Source organism: Siniperca chuatsi, linkage group LG17, assembly GCF_020085105.1.
Source record: "Siniperca chuatsi isolate FFG_IHB_CAS linkage group LG17, ASM2008510v1, whole genome shotgun sequence".
Taxonomy (NCBI): domain Eukaryota; kingdom Metazoa; phylum Chordata; class Actinopteri; order Centrarchiformes; family Sinipercidae; genus Siniperca; species Siniperca chuatsi.
The window spans coordinates 13,081,898-13,100,883 of record NC_058058.1 but is presented as its reverse complement, the minus strand read 5'-3'; the positions used below and the strand labels follow the sequence as shown (position 1 = coordinate 13,100,883).

Below are 18,986 nucleotides of genomic sequence, written 5' to 3'. Positions count from 1 at the left end.
CATAGTGTTTTTGACCATCATACTACCAGCTAGTTTGACCATTAGACCTTTTGCTCTACCCACAAATATAAAAGCGAAAATGGAAACATTTTGCTTAAGAGTTTACCCTCGGGGATCAATGAAGTATTTCTGATTCTGATTATTCATTCACGCAGCAAGTGATGTCTTCTACATAAACGTTGCAAAGTTTGCTTTCTTCTCGCAGCAGCTGCTGGTACATTACAGTAACTGGACCGAATCAACATAAAAGATGGAAACCTGCTACCAAAGAGGTTGTACTAAAGGAATAATTAGACATTTTGGAAATAAGCTTATTAGCTTTCATTCCGAGAGTTAGATGAGAAGATCGATACCACTTTCCTGTCCGTACAGTAAGTATGACGCTACAGCCAGCTGCCGGTTAGCTAAGCTTAGCATAAAGACTGGAAACAGGGGGAAACAACTAGCCTGGCTCTGCTCAAAGGTAACAAAAGCCTCTTACTAGCATCTCTAAAAATCACTAATTAACAGGTGGTATCTTGCTTGGTTAACCTGTACAAAACCCTGAGGTGTGAAGACAACAAGTTGCGGTTTCATGGGTTGTTACATCCAGGAGTATTTCTTGGACGACATGGCAACGTCACAGTGACAACAGGACTCCAGGAAGTCTGTGGTCTTGACAAGAAATCCAGCACACAACATCCTGTAAAACTGCAACTTTTTATCTTATTATCCAGTATACATATTCTGTATACTATAAAGTTGTTGGTCTTGTCAAATTTTGGTAATGAGTTTAAATTGTCCATATTCATGCATAAGGCTTCTGCTAGTTAGTTTGAGCATTGAGCTGGCTCACCTTCCTCCCCCATCAGCTTTGATTCAGTGGCACAGCAGAGGACTCAAAACCTGCAGTCTGCTTCCCCAATTCAGCTTCCTGCTATCCCTTACAAAGCAATGAAGGAGTCCAGTTTGGAAGGAGCTGCTATCATCCTCACCCAAGAGACTCGAGGTCTGTCTGGCATGTGAGGAGAGTTGGAGATCATGACCCTGCAGAGTGATTGAGTAGGGAGGATGGGATCTTTGAAACCTGTTGCAGGGGGACAGGTCAGGTTTCAAAAACATTTCAGTTCTTAAAGAAGTTGCTCAGATTAACAAGAGCTGGGGCTCACAGTGGGAAAGCTGCTCCTCCCTCAGTGGGACCTGGAAATGGTCCAGTGTGTGCTGCATCAAGCCCCCTTTGAGGACAAAAATTTGGGGGATTTGATGTGGCTATCGTTGTGTTTTTCCCAATAAAGCCAGCCAAGAAGGTAGTTCTGTTGGTTTATAATGAATCCTGTCTGAAAAATGGGAGGGGGTAAATGCCGGATTTGAACCTAGTGTTCCTCCCCAAAAGTGCTCTGAGTGTCCAAACCCAACCCCCTTTGAGGCCCCAATCCCCCTGGAAGGATACAAACATCCAGAAAAAGTCGGACCAGCTGTTTGTTTGCTTAAAGCCGGAGTACTACAAATGTCAGAGTGCTGTCAAAATCAAGGCTGTCACACTGGATTGTATTTATGATCCTGACAGTACAGTAGGTGGTTGGATGGATATTTCAGTGCAATCGGGAATAAGGACTCCACCTGTAGTATGGTGACCACTTAAGTGGGATTCTTGCAGTGGGATTCACTTCCTTCTCTGTCTACGCAGCAGCTGGCACTCAAATAATCTAAGAAGGTCCAGTCCTCAAAAATATCCATATTATAGTGAACTGGGGGGTATTTCCCCAATTTGTGTTGTGCCTCTATATGGTAATCCAAATGTAACTACAATGCAAAACTTTCCCAAAGCATACTTGGGTCAGGATGCAATTTGTTAACTAGTCCCTGTTCGTATAGAATTTATAAGTAGATGATGATTTTAATGTGGAGCATCAAGCAACAACTTACAACTTAGCATTTCAGCTTCAGAGAATTTACTTTAGAGGATGTCATGTAAGTTGTCTTAAAATGTATAAATGAGAAATACTGTCTGTTTAAAGTCTTCAAAATTTAGAAACATGTTCATAAAACCTTTAGAAACATCTAAAAGAAAAACAGAACAAAAATCTTTGAAAAAATATTGGCAAGAGTTTTCAGATGATATTGTGTTTCAAGTTTAGTCTGTGTTGCATCTGTCTGGATTTCATAGTCTCCCAAAATCACTCAAACAACACCAGTTTAATCCAGGACATGGAGTTTATTTTACAACTGAGGATAAAAGAATGCCATTCTGAATAATTGGGTTGATGATAAAACCTGGAAATCTATCATTGGGTGAGAATGAATTTTTTTCAATATTATGTACAGTACCATGAATCAGAGCAGATGCCAGTAAAATTCTGTCATTTTATGTAAACCACATTGAAGGACCTACTTTTCACTGAAAAAAGACATTGTGGTCCGACAATATTTGGTAGTTTTATACATTTCCCCCCATATTTGTCTAGAAAATAACATTATAAAAATGCACACAGTACAAATAATGTTGAACTGTAAAGAGCAAGATATGCTGACATACATGTATACATACTTGCTGATTATTCATACAATAAGTTTTAAACTTCATTAATTTGACAACTGTAGCTTCACAATAATAAAATTGGTAGCCTACTAATGCAAATACTGTACATGGTGAAACAACCAGGAAATTATATTTTACTAGAGAAACAAATATTCTAAACATTTTGTAAGAATTTCTGTGATTTAATGGCAAATACAAAACAATATTATAGCTAGCCCCCAAAATTGCCATGTCGATCAAGGGAATTAAAATCAAAAGGGTGATATGTTGTCATTTTTACCCATACATTTCTTCATCAATTTACACTTCCTTAAAGTGCTGAAATCATCTTAACATTTTAGAACATCATCTTTTCAAATGGCTACTTTTATAACCTTATAACTTCATATAAACATCTACATCCGAAATTTGTGGGATATCAGTTTTGTCATCATGGTTGAAATTTCATTAGACATAATATGCTCACCGTTTTACATAAAAACATGCACAAACTGTCTCATAAATAATATGCAAGTTGTGTTGAAATATTTATCTTCAAAATCATTCAAAAACAGTGATCAAAATAAGAGCATGGTCCAGTTTTAAAACAACAGATGGACATTTCCAAAGGCTCAGATAAGATGCAGTGCATTAGGAAAGCAACATCAGTCAGTGACTACAGAATGCCATGGCTGCTGCACCATGTTTATGTCATCAAAAATTCAACTTTTACAACGTAGCCTTGAGCTTTTGCAAGGCCCTGTCATTTGTGGATAACTGAATAATTACAGTATGTGGTATTAAAGCTACAATGATTTCATTACAATATGTGTCATAAAAATGCACAATACAGATGTGGCACTATCTGTTATGACAGATTGTAGCTTAGAGTTATAGTGCAACAGTAATCTGTCATGCTATCAGCTTTATCTTCATTGTTTGTCAAACCTTTCCAACTCTTTCACAAAGATAAGATGGTCCTCTGGTGACTTTCCATGTGTTTTGCAAAGGTGCAATTTGATTGCATGTTTGCTCACAAATGTCCGATTGCACAGTTTGCACTGATATACTGAGCCAGTGTCTTCTTCTGTAAGTCCAGAGGAACTGAAAGTCTTGTCCTCTATTCTGCTGACTGCTTGCTGCTCCATTAAATCTACAGAAAGCTTTGAGAGGTCCTTCAGGGTAAACCCAAGGTGGGCTTCCAAATGGTGAATGTAGGAGGAGGGAGTCCTGAACTGGGAAGCACAGTCACTGCACAAAAACAGAGGTTGGCCAGAGTCAATATTTTTTAGGAACTTTGTGCTCCCTGTCCGCTTTAACTGGTATTTTACATTGGCCAGCCAATGTGAGATAGTAGTCATGGAGAGACCAGTGAATTTACAGATGTGGACCCGTTCCTGGGGTCCCAAGTCACTAATCACTAACTTTCCCTCAGGAGTCTCCCTAAGACTAGAGGCAAACTGGGCCTGGAGAATCAGGAGGTGCTGGGGATTCCAGTTCGACTGTCGTCCTTTCCGTCTTTGGATGGGAGACAGCTCCTCCAAGCTGTCCTCAAAAGTACAGCCATCGATTTCTGATTTTTCAGAGACGGAAGAAGGGGTCGTAGACTTTGGTGTCAAATGGCCTGTCAGATTTTTTACCATGTCTGAAATATCCATCAAAGCATTCTCCCGTAGAGGCGGAGATGAAGACTGTGAGAGATTTTTGAAAACTGGTTTGCTGTTGTTTACGCTGCCATTGTTGTTAGATGTAGAGGTACCCTTAGGTGTACTTCCATGGTTTTTGGATTTTGTCAAGTCCATGGGCTGATCATCATCATCATGGTACTGACTCACAGGCTCTACTGACTTAGTCTGAGCAGAATTGCTGTTGATCTTATAAAGCATTGCAAAGGGGTCTATGAAGGGGGTGGCCACTTTTGCAGCTTTCCCCAAGTGGTTGTTCATGATAGACTGCAAAGCACTGATTGGGTTGACAAGTGGTTGTTCAGGCGAGTGATCTGTGATAATGCTCAGGTTATTGCAGCCATTGCTTACAGGCCTTTTTGGTGAACCAACTTCACTCTTTATCTGTGTCTCTACTTTACTGTCTGTCTGCTCTTCTTTGCCTCTCAACTCAGTCTGGTCCTCTGCTGCAGTATTTTTCACTGCCTTTGAGAAATCTGGAGTGGGTGAAGCCTGTTTGTCCTTAAGATTTGGCAATGGAGATTTTGCAGACCTGCACTTATTCTCTACAGGTTTTTCCTCTTTTTCAATCTTTACTGAAGTTTTCCCTGTCACTTTCTCAACTAGCTCCTCCATGGCCAGCACATTGCTCCTATGACTTGGAGGTGGAGAGGGGCTATTTGGTGAATGGATCAGAGTGCCTAAATCAGAGGACAGTACCTTCAAACTGTTGCTGCTGAACAAAGGTTGAACCTGTGCACATGAAGGCAAGGTAGACTTCAAGGATCCATGGATCTGATAGGCAGCATGAATGCTGGGGTATCCACCCCAGGTTGGTGTGCCTGTTTGGGCCTTGCTGATTGCACTTGAAACTGTATTCTCTAAAGACTTTAGGATGTCCAAGCCACCTTTAGGTGTCTCTTCCAAGTCTTCTTCCCTCAGATATTGGTAAGATCTGACCTTTCCAAGTTTGTCAGCTTTTTGAGGGGGATCTTCTTTCTCTTCTTTTATTTTGTTCTCTGTATCCTTAGCTTCCATTTTCTTCTCTTCCTCTGCATCTTCATCTTTTTTTTCTTTGTTTTCCTCCTCAGGGCTAGTGGGCTGCAACGGGGAGTCACACTGTGACTTCCCATTTGGTGCAGGGAGTCGTGTAGTAGTCGGTGGTAGAGGAATTGACTGAATTTTCTCCTCAATGACAGGATCAAAAACTAACTGCTTACCCTTTTTAGAGGCTGAATTGGTTACTTTGAGAAAGTGCCCTGTGACCATCATATGGGCTGTCAGTTGTTGCAAGGTGTCATGTGAACTGCCACATTCCATGCATTTGAGAATTTGTGCCTTGCGTGCCTCAAACTGCCAAGTATAACTGGCTCCGTTTTGGTAACCATATCGATTGTTTGGAGTGACATAAGGATTGGCCACTTTTTGGTCTTTGGGAGACTCTCCCAGGAGTATGCCAGATGAGACAGACTCTGGTGAGCTTGGGGACATCAAGTCTTGAAATGCTCTTTTTTTGGTTGGGGGTACCAGCTTTGAGGTGAGGGCTGGCATTGGTTCTTTTAGAGGCACTTTCTGATAGTGTTTTGTTTTGATCATGTGAACACTGAGGTCTTGCAAGGATTCGAAAGAGTGGCCACAGTACATGCATTTAAGAACTTTCTGGGCATCTTCCTTGCCCTCCATCTCCATCAGAGAACGCTTACGTGGCTTGGACCACTTCTTGCTGCGATCATCTTCGGTATCCTTATTGTCATCACGGTAGTGGCCCGTCTCGTTCATATGCACCGTCAGGCCAACCAAAGTGTCATAGGCTGCACTACAGTCCTTGCACCTGAACTTGCTGGCACCCGTAAACACAGGGCCATAGAGCTTACTATTTTGCCTGTAAAGCTGCACGGTGCTAAAAAGGCTTGGCTCAGGAAGGAGTTGGTATGGGGTATGCTGTAGGGTTTTGGCCAACGCTGCCTGGTGCCAGTCATAGGCTAATCCTCCTGCGCTGCCAGAGCTTACACTGGTGCCACTGTTGTTGTTGCTTGACACTGTTCTGGTGCTAGCACTGCTGGTGGTAATATTAGTAGTGGCTGAGGCACCGCTAGTGCTACATCTGCTCTTCAAATGGATGTTGCTTGGGCTGTGACTGTTCAAGAACCCATTGCTCCCTTTGTGATTGCTCCCATTGCTGTTGCTAGCTGCGTAATTGTTTCCTTGTTTACTTTTAAGCATGTCCAGAGCAATGCTGGACCAGGAGGCATCAGAGATCAGGTTTGCATAGACGGCTTTCATTTGTGCCAGACTGTCCTGTAGCGAGAGGCCATTGATGGACTCTGTGCTCTCCCCTAGTTTCTCCTTTACCTTGTCCTGACCATTGAAGGAGGACGTGGTCTTAAGGTCCACCAATTGATCACTGGTGGTGCTGAGTGGAGAGGCGTACCCAGCGTCTGGGTTAGTGCCATTACTGAGTGGAGAGTTTTGGCAGCTGTAATGATCTCTTGCGTCCTCGTCATCATTGAAAAGATAGTCTGCATCTTGACCATCCAGGGAAAGACCGTCATCTTGCAGATGTTCCTCTTCATCAACCTTATCCACTTTCAATTCGTCCTCAGGTCCATAAGCTGGAAAACAAAAAAGAGGGGAAAAGTGACATAAGACACTTTACATTTTTTTTTCAACATTAGGATGACACCAATTATGCATCTACCACCTTTACTATATGAAAGTGGTATATCCAATAATCCTAAAGAGATTTTTGTCAATAGTCCCAGCAGAGGACACAGGTTTGCAATAATAAAGTGGCAAACATCCATATCTTGACAATGACAGATAGTCCTCTTCACTGCACTGCCTAATGAAGCTATTGAACACTACAGCTCAGCAAGGGTAGAGAGTAGAGATGAGCTACAGAAATGTTTCTGCTTAGTTTAAAAACTAAAAAACATGCAAAATTTAAAATTACACAGAGAACAAATCCTCAGAGTAGATGATACATATTAATCATGTGGTGAGATCTGTTATTTCACATTTTTGTCTTCTCACAACTGAAAAAATAAGGAAGAAGAAAAAAAGGAAAATTGCCTTGACTGCTCTGTTAAAGACTAACTGCTTCCATCACAACATACAGTATACTGAGTGGTAACAATGAATTAATAAGATGAATTTACTGCATATGTGCAAACATTTTAGTATATTCATCAAATATAAAACCCTTTTCCTTATCAGGAAATTGAAATGCCAGAGATGCCTACAGCCATATAGTTTATGAAGAGTATTTCATTTTGCTAATTTGCTGCTGTATAGTGGCCATAGCTCTGTTCCTGACTTTGATTTGCTCTATTCATCCAACATGCCACACATACTATGGATTCACAAGTAAGAGATAGTGGAGGAAAATGCCAGCTGCATCAGCCTTGCCAAGCCATGGTTGGCTGGAGTCAACTTGGCATCGGCTGTGGAAGTCCTCACAGCGTGATGCTAGGAAACGGCCAGTGGACATGACAAGCTGTGTTGTTACTGCCTATGCTCCTTGAGGACTCACAGTTTCAAGTGTGCCATTTTAAAAGAACAGAGAGAGATTATAGTATCAATGGAAAATGGCTGCCCACTCTCTGTAACTGTCTACGATTTTCACAAAGCATTTGCTTCGAAAAAAATTAAATCTGCATTGTAATCTCCAGATGACAGCGATAAAAAAATTAAGAAATTAAAAGGAATAATTCCTGACAATAGTACAAAGATGAAAACATTTATATATGATCCTGGAAGCAGATTAAGATAGAATTATTACAGAGAGGCAGGGAGAGGGAAAAATAGAGGGTTAAATATGCTAAGGCAGCTCCCCCAATCCATTCCTCATAAGATGCTTGTCTGAGGTGCCAGAATCAGTCTCCAGTGAGGAGGCAGATGTGCTGTCAGCTTCAAACAGCATGTAGCTCTCTATCTCATAATAGGAATGGACATAATACCTGATGTTTGTGAGGTGCCAGTTACTGCTGCCTGGGAAAAGCTGGAGGTCCAACAGCTGCAACTCTCTGCCTTGTATCTGTGTGAAAGTGTGTGTGTGTGTGAGAGAAAGTACATGTACAACCTTCCTCTTCTTAATTAAACTATTCCTGTGCTAGTTCTGCTCTTAACTGTACGTTCTTAATTATACACAGGCTACACTGAAATCATTCACTTGAGTTAGTCACTAAATTAGTAGATTTTAACCTTTTGCCAAAGCAGCTGCACATCTTTCTTTCAACCTGTCTCGTCCTCACTGTCAAGATGCAGCCCACTGTATTGAAATAAATGCTAAACTGAATCTATTCAAAGTAAATGTGGCAAGAGCAGTTAAAGACAAAGCAGCTTAGCTGACAAAGTGAGAGAAACCTGACAGCAGTACAAACACACACACACACACACTCACACACAGAAAGCACCTCGACAGTAAATTCTAGTCTTTCCCTGCCATCCTCCGTATGTTGCCTTGACAGGCATCAGTGTCAGGAGTGTGTCAGTGTCAGCCCGAGGTGTCAGTGTCCACGCAAACAAGCCTGAGAAGAGGTGGGAGGGGAAAGTAACAACAACAAACACAAGTCAGCACCCCCCCACCCCCCCACCCCCGCTCGAGCCTCCTCCTTCTTCCTTCACCATCTGTGTCAGAAAAGCTGCGGGTGCCACCGCCGGCTAATAAGGCAATCAGAGATGGAAAAGATGCTGACACGGCGGCTTTCGAGCGTCACTCAGAACAAAAGAGGAAGAGGAGAGGGAGGGAGGGAGGGATAGGGAGGGGATTAAAACGGGGGTGGAGGGGAGGAGGGGGGAGAGAGGTGTCTGTTGTGGTTGTCAGTCAAAAACGTAAGCCCACTTTGTGCTGTCAGGGAGGATAGGGAAAAGAGGGGAAGTTTTGAAAAGAGAGCAGAAAAGATGTGTTTAGGCCAGCGAACAAGAGGTGTGTGTGTGTGTGTTAGTGTGTGTGTTAGTGTGTGTGTGTGCATATCTCACAGAAAAAACATGACAGGGAAACAAGTTAAACACCATCCAACAAACTAAGTAGGAGAGAGAAAGCAGTGCAATTTCTGCCATGTGTGCGAGTTTGTAGGTGTGTGTAAGATAGGTGTGGCCAATCACTTGTGTGTGTGTCAAGTGTCACAGTGTGTCAGGTGCATGCAGGGATGCAATGTGGCTGACGGGGGGAAAGCGAAGCCATCTGCGTCTGGAGAGGAGCCTGTCACTATTGTTGTGCCCAGAGTCCAGGCTTTCCTGCTGCAGACAGGTGACACCACAGTAGGACATCCCCTCAGTCTCTCTCACACATACACACACCTCCCCCAAATTGCATCCCTCCCCCAAGGCAGGAAGCTGTGTGAGGTCCACACACACACACACACACACACACACACACACACACACACACACACACACACACTGTTACCTTGCTACCACATATAACACACATACACTGATAATGCAAACATGCCTCGACTATGCATTCGTATTAAACCTCAATACTTGTTGTTACTGACTGAAATGAGTCCATAACAACAATGACAGAAAACTGTTGAGTACCAAAAGTTGCCATTGAATGTCTGGTCAAATTCATAATCTTGTTTTTTTATTCTCAGATATTTATGGATTTAAATCATAATTTTGCCAATTCGAAACTGTACTTTATTCAAGCAAAGTTTGTGTATGGCTGCTTTTGTTAAGACTAACATTTAACATTTGAGAAGTTTGGCTTCTTTTGTTAAATTATGCCTCAAAGTAAGATATCAATCATTGTTTTGGTATCGGTAGCGAACTTCAGCTATTTTATCAGCACTAGCATCTAAAATTTCTAACACCACCCAGCCCTAACTTAGCCTGGACACACACATAAGCATTACAACTGTGCCTCAGAGTGCAAAACAGTGGCAAAAATATTAAAACAGATAATTCTGAAGTCATTTTCACCAAGTATGAGTTTGACTGCCCAATAGCACAAAATATTACAATATGTTTACATTACAGTGAAAAATCCAGCAACACTTGGTCAGTGTCAGACATCCTGACCAGTTCTACAAGATAACACGAGACAGGGTGAGATAACTTGAGTATGACATGGCACTGGCACAATCAAAACAACTCGCTCCACCCCCCCTTTCATACACACCCACACACACACACAAAACGCACACTTTCCCCTCTAAACCTTCTTCATTTATTCATGTTGTCTCGGAGAAGAGGGCAATCCTGGCTCTCATTTGCAGTGCTAATGTCCAATTCCGCCAGCTTTCACCCTGTTGATTTACCCTGCGTGGGCGAGTGCTGCATTCGGAGCGGGGCGGCTAGCAAGGCTCCCTCACACCGTTTAGCGGCCCTTCAAAATGGGAGCTCTGGCGTGGCAGTCTTATTTCTCTCTCCCGTTTCGCTTTGTCACTGGCCCCTCCATTCCCCGCCACTCACCTCTGATGGCTTTGGACAGGCTTGATCAGTGTGTGTCATTGACCTGTACGGCGTGCATGAGTGTGTGTGTGTTTCAGCAGAGAGAAGGCTGTAAATAAAATGACATTATTATTTCCTCTGTCCTATCATGTAGAAAAGCCAATTATGGTAATGCTTAGTATTGTCAGGCAATCTCTGTCTCTCTCTGCTCTCCCCCGTCCTCTTCATTCTTGCTCTTTTTTCCTCTCTCTGGGATAGTCGTGGCTGTGGTTTCATAGGACCTGACACTCTCTTTGGACTTCTGAGGCAAACTGGCACAGACCAACAGTCTCTGCTCAGCCTCAAGACAACTAGCAAACAAATGGAGCTTTTTATACAATTCTGTATAAAAGAAAAATCATTTAAGCCTTACATTGTCATCCAAATTATTAAAAAATGACGTTAGTTAAATGGTAAATTCTTTAGATCAATAAATGTGACTTCCTAGTGACTGGAGACAATTTAATTTTGTTGCTTAAATTGAGGACAGCAACTTTGCAGAGTTAAATTCAAGTGCATGTTTTATATCACCACCACCTCCCAACACAGTACAAAGCTACATAGGTAAGTGTTGCCACGGCTACCATGCATTAGCCATAATTTAACCCGCAGCTTGCTTTATCAGACATGTAAAAGCCTACCTAACAGCCCCCCAACCCCGGCCCCACATGGAACAGTCCACCATATGGCACAATAGCTCCGGGGCTTCTAATAGCTCGTGTGTCATACATATCCAACTTCTCAGCTTCCACGACTCTTCCAGTCGGGGAAAACAAAACAGCCAGTTGAGCCTGCTCTTCATGCTGGTAGCCACATGTGCACACAACATTTTATATTTGACTTATTTTTCTTTTGTTACTGCAAAGAGTTTGTGTCACTGCATAAGATTCTTTCTAAAAGATAAATTAAGATAAATTACCTTTTCCTAAACTTTTTGACAGTCCAGAGGGATTATACATATGTTACAAGAAATTTGCAATTACTTGAATTCATATTAAGCTAATAGCCTTTTTAAATGGGTCACATAGACAGTGCATTTTACCTCTGGCTCAGCTCCATTAGGCCACTACGAATACAGTATGTGTGAATCAGAGAGACCAAATGATAGCTGCTCACAGAATAAATCAGTGATGAAAGAAAGAAACAAATCTGGAGATCAGATCTTTCTTGAATTTCTTCAAGATCTTTCTTGAATTGCTTTGCAAGTTTCTCTACTTTTTTCTTCTTCTTTCTTTTGTTTCCTGCCCATTTGTTCAGATCTCTGTGAGCCAGTTTTGACACACCATGACAGTGACTGTGGTCTATAAATCACCTTTTCCCTGAACTGTCAGTGCCTGCTTGTTCTGAGATCAAACAACAGCCATTAGATCATCAGCACCGCAGATTCCAGCCCTTTCTCCTCGACTTTCCTGCCAAACCCCCCACACCCAACAATCGAACATTACTCTCTCTGGTGCTGCATAGACATTTCAAACCATCTGGTTTGTTTTCAGGCAAAGTACAGATAAAGCATTACTAATGCTAATTAAAGATGATGTGAGTTAGATTTACTCAACCAATGCCAAGCACTGATTCAATGTAGGCTGCATCAGACAGATGTCATTTGTTAAACAGATTATTTTAGAGCAAATATTGTCACTTTCTTTAGCATCCATAAGATTTTTGTCATGGATATGCTGCGGTATTTAAAGTTAGCCCTATCTACTGTTATAGTTTTAGAATTTGGTTGGACTGTGCACATCTTTAATTATTTAAAACGCAAGTTGTTCTATTTTGGTTCAATCAAGGGCGGCCTTTACGTGACAGAAAGGGGTTCTGTTTAAATCGGGAAAGAATGAATCTCAAAACTACCAAGCTAACAAAATAACACGGTTTCTTCCTTTCTTCAAAGATGCTGTCTTTTGAATTCACCTGCATTGCCCCTGACAGTGGAGCTTCCTCTGACTAAACAACAGCTGCTCCCATCGCCTAGCAACGACCAGTTGATGGATGACCCCAAAGATGGATAATTACCATAAATCACTATGGTTGTGTGGAGAACAGAAGCAGAAAATCATTGTAGCAAAAAAACAAAAAACAAAAAACAAGCTGTTTAACCACAGTTTAAACTACTCTGCCTGGTGTTTAGGCTAACTTTGTCTCTCATGAATCTTTTGAATTGTAGTTGTCAGTAGATTCTCCCGGCTGGCAAGAACTGGTTGGTGACCCCTAAATTCAGCAAAATCAAAAGTGGCACTGGATTTGTCTATTTGGGTTGTTTTTTGGAGCGTTTCTTGCGAGTGGCCAGTGTTTCAGACGGATTGAATAGGGGCTGTAAAATGAAACCTGATGAACTGACTCAATGGACAAAACCTGTCCTGAAGGAGCAGTGACAAAGAAAACAAAGTGGGCCGAGGAAGGAAGAAAGGAAACAGCAAAGAATGAATGATGGCAACAATGATGAGTTTAGTGCAGCAAAAAAGAAAAAAGGGGTCGGAGAAGAAGAAGAACAAAAAGGAAGTGTGTATACAGTCTGAACATGCTTGTATATTTATGCACTGTGTGTGTCTGAGTGAGTGTGTGTGAAAGTGACAGCGTTAGACGGTGAGATACTGGGAGAGGGAGAGAAAAAGAAGGTGAGAATAAAAAAAAAGAAGAAAATGGGAGGGCGCAGGGCTAAAACAGGGTCACAACCTAACCAGTTCAGTCTAGCCGAGTCTGGTTGCACAATAAGCCATCAATCAACCTTCTCCACGCTGTCAGACCTCCCCTCAATTCACAGAGGCCATCCACTTTGTACACTGCTGAGGAACAAAACATAGAGAAGGAAAAGAGAGACAGAGGGAGAGAAAAAAAATACATACACACATGCAGGCACACATGCACACACAGCTCCACAAATCTGATCCTTTACTCTCTGTGGGAAGGAAGCACCCTGAAGACCCACTCACACCAGAAAATGGCACAGTGAAATTCATCTTGAAATGCATCTTTGCAAAATATTTGGTTCTAGTGAGCTTGGTGACTAGCTAAAGAAACTTGCAGGGTTAGCCGGTGATCTACTTGTAACCGCTTACAAGCTAGCCTTCCTTCCTCTTTTGTGGAGCAGTTTTTACTCCTGTATTAGCTATGTTAGCTTCCTCCATTTTGGACTCAAAAGGTAAGCACTGTCAAGGCGGCTTGCTATTTGTCAACGGCACAAATTCACATGTCAAAGTTCACCAAAGTTGAACTTGATACAAAGTTGACACAGAGACACTGATTTTGCTGCAAACGTTTACTGTTTTAAAAGCTGGTTTGGCTTTAAAACTATTTAACAGTCTGATTTAAGACTTTCATTTTCGTCTTTCTGGATCAAAACATTTCATCAGCTCCTCTCTACCCTTATCTACTTCTTGGCAGGACAAAAACAAACCAAACAAAACCAGATATGCAACACAAGCCTGAACACAAGAATGCAGAGGACTTTGTGAGAACAGGACCTCAGAGACCTGACTCACATCCCATTTCCCAACATAAACAAAGACAGACAAAGAAATCATGACTTTAAAAACCATAAAGTCACTTCAGGGAAATTAATTAGAACTGCAAACCCTCAGGGCAGGAGGCTGCTCAGGACAACCGAACGTCCCCAAACATTTTAGTGCTTTTAACTGCATGTGTCACCAGGGAAATTCCACACCATCAAAACCGCTATCCTTTATGCATCGCCACATTTTCTTTTTCATTCTGCCCGCTCAAGTGATGAGTTAGTCCTGAAGTCTGGCGCTCCATTAAACAAAGTTCTACTGTTTCATTTCAACTCTAGTTTAGGATTTAAAGCATGATGAATCGCATAGGGGTGTGTAGCACCCAATATAACAAAAGCATAAGCTGAACCACACAGCAGTTTGGAGTGTGTGTGTGTGGAGTGTCCCCCCTCTTTCCTGATGACCATGGCAATAAAGTGACAAAAGAAGAAATGATAGGAGGGAGGAGGGATTAGGGGCTGAAAAAGGGTCCCTGGAGAAAGTCAGTAAATTATGTACTGGCTTCTCAAAGTGGACTGGTATCAGTAACCATCTCAGCCTAATTGCGTCTGTGTACAACTATGCATGCCTGTGTGTGTGTGTGTGTGTGTGTGTGTGTGTGTGTGTGTGTGTGTGTGTGTATATGTGAGTGAGTGTACAATGGCTATGAACAGCTTCACAGTCAGAGAGAGAGGCAGGAAGAGAGGAAGCAATCCTTCAACAGAGCACAATATCAGACTGCGGACAGACAACTAACGGCTGGAAGGTTCTGGAAATGGGAGAAAAGCCTGCCTCCCTCACATTTCAGCTCCAAACGCCGCCTCCCAAAGTGCCCTCCATCTAACACTAACACACACACACACACACACACACACACACATATAAATGGCACCATAACTCTATATCCGCAATCAATCTCCGCCATGAAGACACATCCATCTTCAGTAATGTTAATGGGAGGGTTTTGGGGGTTGGAAGGGGTGGAGGACAGGGGTAAAACAGAGGGTATGTGACTGCAGAGCTGACCTCAGAGCAGTGTGAGGTAATACGGGTTGTGTGTGTGTGTGTGTGTGTGTAATGGAGACAAAGTAAATGAATAAAAAGTGAGAAAAGAGCTATGTGCATTTGTGCGTATACATGTTAGCGTATTTGTCTGCATGTCGGCAGGTCGTGTGTGTGTGTCAGTGTGTGTGGGAGAGAGACTGATGGCTGTCAGCTTGCATCTGGCAGAGAAAATAAATTAGGCTTATGAAGAAAAATGAACAGGCTATGGAAAGCATAAACGGGGGTGGCGGGGATCACGACAGAGAGAGGTAGGGGGAAAAAGAAGGAATGAAGAGGAGGAGAAAAGAGGGATATTGTGAGTATGCAGTGGCAGGGATATGAAAGGAAGGAGATGGAGCGACGTTGCCAACTAAGAGAGTTCCTTTCGGCAGCCAGTGACCGTTCATTAAGAAGGACGGGCACACAGACAGGCCTGCTGCTGGCAACAGGAGAAGCTTGGCTGCGTCTTCCCTGACTGCGAGGGAAACATATATGTGGGTGTATGTGTGGGTATGTGTGTTTGTGGGTCCAGTGCCAGCATGTTAAAAATCCAGAAAATATATATTTTTTGCCTTAGTCGAGACTTTTCTTTCTCTAAACACAGGCTTTTAAAGCAACAATGTAGCTTGGATATAATGTGTGATCACTATCTGTGCTGGATGTGCCTCTCAGTGTGTGTTTCCTCTGCTTGTGTGTTGGTGTCAGCGTGTATCCATGTGTGCTCTATCTCTGCAGATTTGTCAGTGTCTATCCCATGACACACTCCCCTTGTTGCAAGAGGAGGAGAGCTCTCGGGGGGCTTTGTCATGCGGCGGTTTGTTCTTTTCCTGAGGCCTGGCGCCCCTCGTTTGATAAATGACACATGTCATTCTGTCAGCCCCTGCCATCCGGGCTGGGAGGCCCCGAGCTGATGTATGGCCGCCCAGGCTAAAGGAAATCAGAGTGTTTTGGCAGCACCCTGAGAACATGGCCTCTTATAAGGGGTATGTGTCTGTGTGTATGTGTGTTTGCGCCTGTCTGTCTGTGATACTGAGTGCATGTTTAATTATGTGTGTATGTGCCTATTAGTGAGTGTCTGTGTCTCCCCCGTGTGAGTGTGTGTATGTGTATGTGTGCATGTTCTCAACCTGTCAGGCGGACAGGCAGAGGGAGACAAATCATCGTCATGGCCGCCCCAGCTGTTCCCCAAATTTGGTGCGAGGAGGAGAGCGAGGGGAAAAAAATCCTGCCGTTTGAGTTTTTAACGGCTGATGCTTCCCAGAAACGGGAATGAGTGAGAGGACAAGAGGAGCTGAGTGCACACACACACACACACACACACACACAACACACAAACAAAAACTGAATCAAAACTCTGATGCAGGGATAGGAATCAGGCCAATCGCAGAAGGAAGCAACAGACAGCCAGAGTGGTTTTCTTGAAAACAAACATGTGCGCACACACACACATAAACACACATGCTTCAAACATACACATATGTAAACACATCAACACAAACTTTGGGCAAGGCATTTGCACCTTTTACCAAAATTAAAAGGCTGACAGGCAGGCAAAACAAAACCTTAAACATGTTTACAGAACTGTCAGACATTAAAGAACCCGCATGAGCTTTCAAATCAGAATGAATTCTTTTTCTTCCAGTCTGCTTTTTGTACGTGACCACGCTAGAACTCGATTTACCTTAATGCTAACACTAACTTTCATCCGAAACCTCGCCAGATTTGTTTGCAAGAATTTCACAAAATGTCCTTTATTATCTAAATTATCTCCTGGTCCAGATGATCCTTATAGCTACACACCACACACGTACACAAACATTTCCCTGATGGAGGACAGTCCCACCTGGAGGTTGTGAACTCTATATGACCCCGTTTGATTGGGCGGCGGCCGAACACCCTCCCCCCTCTCCCACAGAAAAGAAGCAGGAGAAGGAAAAAAACAGCGTCATTAAGCTGTGAGTGATGAGTGGCAGCCATGGGTGACATCCTCCCCTCTCTCTCTCCTCCACTATCCAACTGCTTTCACTGTCTCTCTCCCGCTTTTTTTCTTCTCCATTGCCGTGATACTTCTCTCTCTCTCTCTTTATTCACCTCTCTCTGCATCCCTCAACCCCTTAAGTCATTTCTCTTTCACTCCTCTGTTGCTTTGCCTCCTCTTTTTCCACTCCTCCCCCCCCGGTTCTTTTTTGTCTGCTGTCACTCTTTTTCTCCTCTTTTTTCCACCCCTTTATGCCCCTCCTCAAACACACACAATAGTGCCTCACTCAGTCCTGTCTAGCTCTCTGGCCCTGGTCATGTAGACACTCAGCTCCTCCATACATAATAGATCCCAAATATCGAGAGGACGGGGGCACATTTTCACCCGCTCAGGATTGTGCCATCAGCACTGCTTCCACAGTAGCTCCACTGTCTGGCACTGCAAGACTAAAAATGTCCAACTGTAGTTTTAAAATAGTTTTAAGACTTCCTATGAATATGTGAAAATGTCTTTTTATCCAGCTTCTGTTCAGACAGGCCTGTCCAGTCATGTGGTTAATTTTCTGTCCCAAGGAGAGCACTTAGGCTTTTAGATGTTCTAAACTTTTAATTGAGCCTCACAGCACAATATCATATTCTTGTCGTTTCGGAAATACAATGATAGATTTGCCATTTCCGTTGCTTCCAATAACCAGGGATGCTCCAAAAGTAGATCTCTTTCCAAAATTGCTTTAGATGTAAGTGTCCTGGATCGAAAATAATGCCGTCTTGTAATACCTTGTAATACTCCGTCAAAAATTCACCAAACACGTTTGTTTTTGTACTTAATACAGATTAGTACAAAACAGAGGTGAGAGAAAAATAGCAATTCTTAGATACAAAGCGATTTTATCTTGAACAATTCAGCATCGATGCACGAAAGTCCTATTGGAATTTAGAGTATTCTGGCCTCTCTCTGGCTGGCTAATGTTATATACTGTGGTGAAGTCACTGGAGCAGAGAGAATAACAAGGTAAATGACTGGACTTGATGTTAATCAGCACAAGCCATTCTGCTCCTTGATGTTGTTTAGGTTGACCAACGTTAATTGACCAATCCTGACAGGCGCAGTCTCCCAAATGACAAAAGCTTTGCCCTGTGCACACAAAAGGAACTTAACATTATGGATATTGTCTGGTTCTTCTTATGAAATAAAGTAACTAGATAAATTAACATGGTTGTTAATGCAATGTACATCCTGAGTCCTGGTCTCACACACGGGACTCTAATCACAAACACAGACGCTGCAGCTCCTATTTCTCACACTGATAAAATGATACGAGTAGTTCTCTGGCAGCCTCAACAACAGGCAAGTTCAAAGCTGCACACATTTCTTTCTCTTGTTGGGTAGAAGAATGATGGAAATCATGTTGACATGTAACCTAAACTTTAGCTTATCAGATTGTATATTTCTGTTGTGTTAATAAATGATGGTGGACATGAATTCATCTCAACCTTTTTCATGATGGATATTAATGTTTATGCTATTATTAATCTGTTCCATACAGGAAGAAAACATATCAAGCAAATGTATCAAGCCTCTCAAATGTAATACTTTAAGAAAAAAAAGCTAGTTTCCTAGTTCCTGCTTCTCAGTTGTGAGGATTTGCTGCTTTTCTTAATCTTTTGTGACAACAAACTGAATATATTTGGGTTTTCGACTGTTGGTCTGGCAATTTGATGACATCACATTGGGCTTTAGTAAGTTGGGATGGCCATTTTTTCTTATATTTCCAACATTTTATAGACCAAACGATTAGTTGAATATTCAAGAAAATTATCGGCAGATTAATTGATCATTTAATTCATCTTAAATTGCAGCCCTCAAGCAAACTGTAG

The 18,986-nt window shown here is 42.4% G+C and overlaps 1 protein-coding gene across 4 annotated transcripts in view; it reads right to left on the bottom strand.

The window, feature by feature from the left end:
- Window positions 1-2,174: 2,174 nt before the first annotated feature.
- tshz1 (teashirt zinc finger homeobox 1) overlaps window positions 2,175-18,986 on the bottom strand; it is a 171,506-nt gene continuing 154,694 nt past the window's right edge. For all 4 annotated transcript variants that reach the window (XM_044171553.1, XM_044171552.1, XM_044171551.1 and 1 more), the window contains one exon: window positions 2,175-6,773. In XM_044171553.1, the coding sequence (XP_044027488.1) occupies window positions 3,430-6,773 (3,344 nt within the window). In that variant the 3' untranslated portion in view covers window positions 2,175-3,429. The remainder of the gene's footprint in view (window positions 6,774-18,986) is intronic.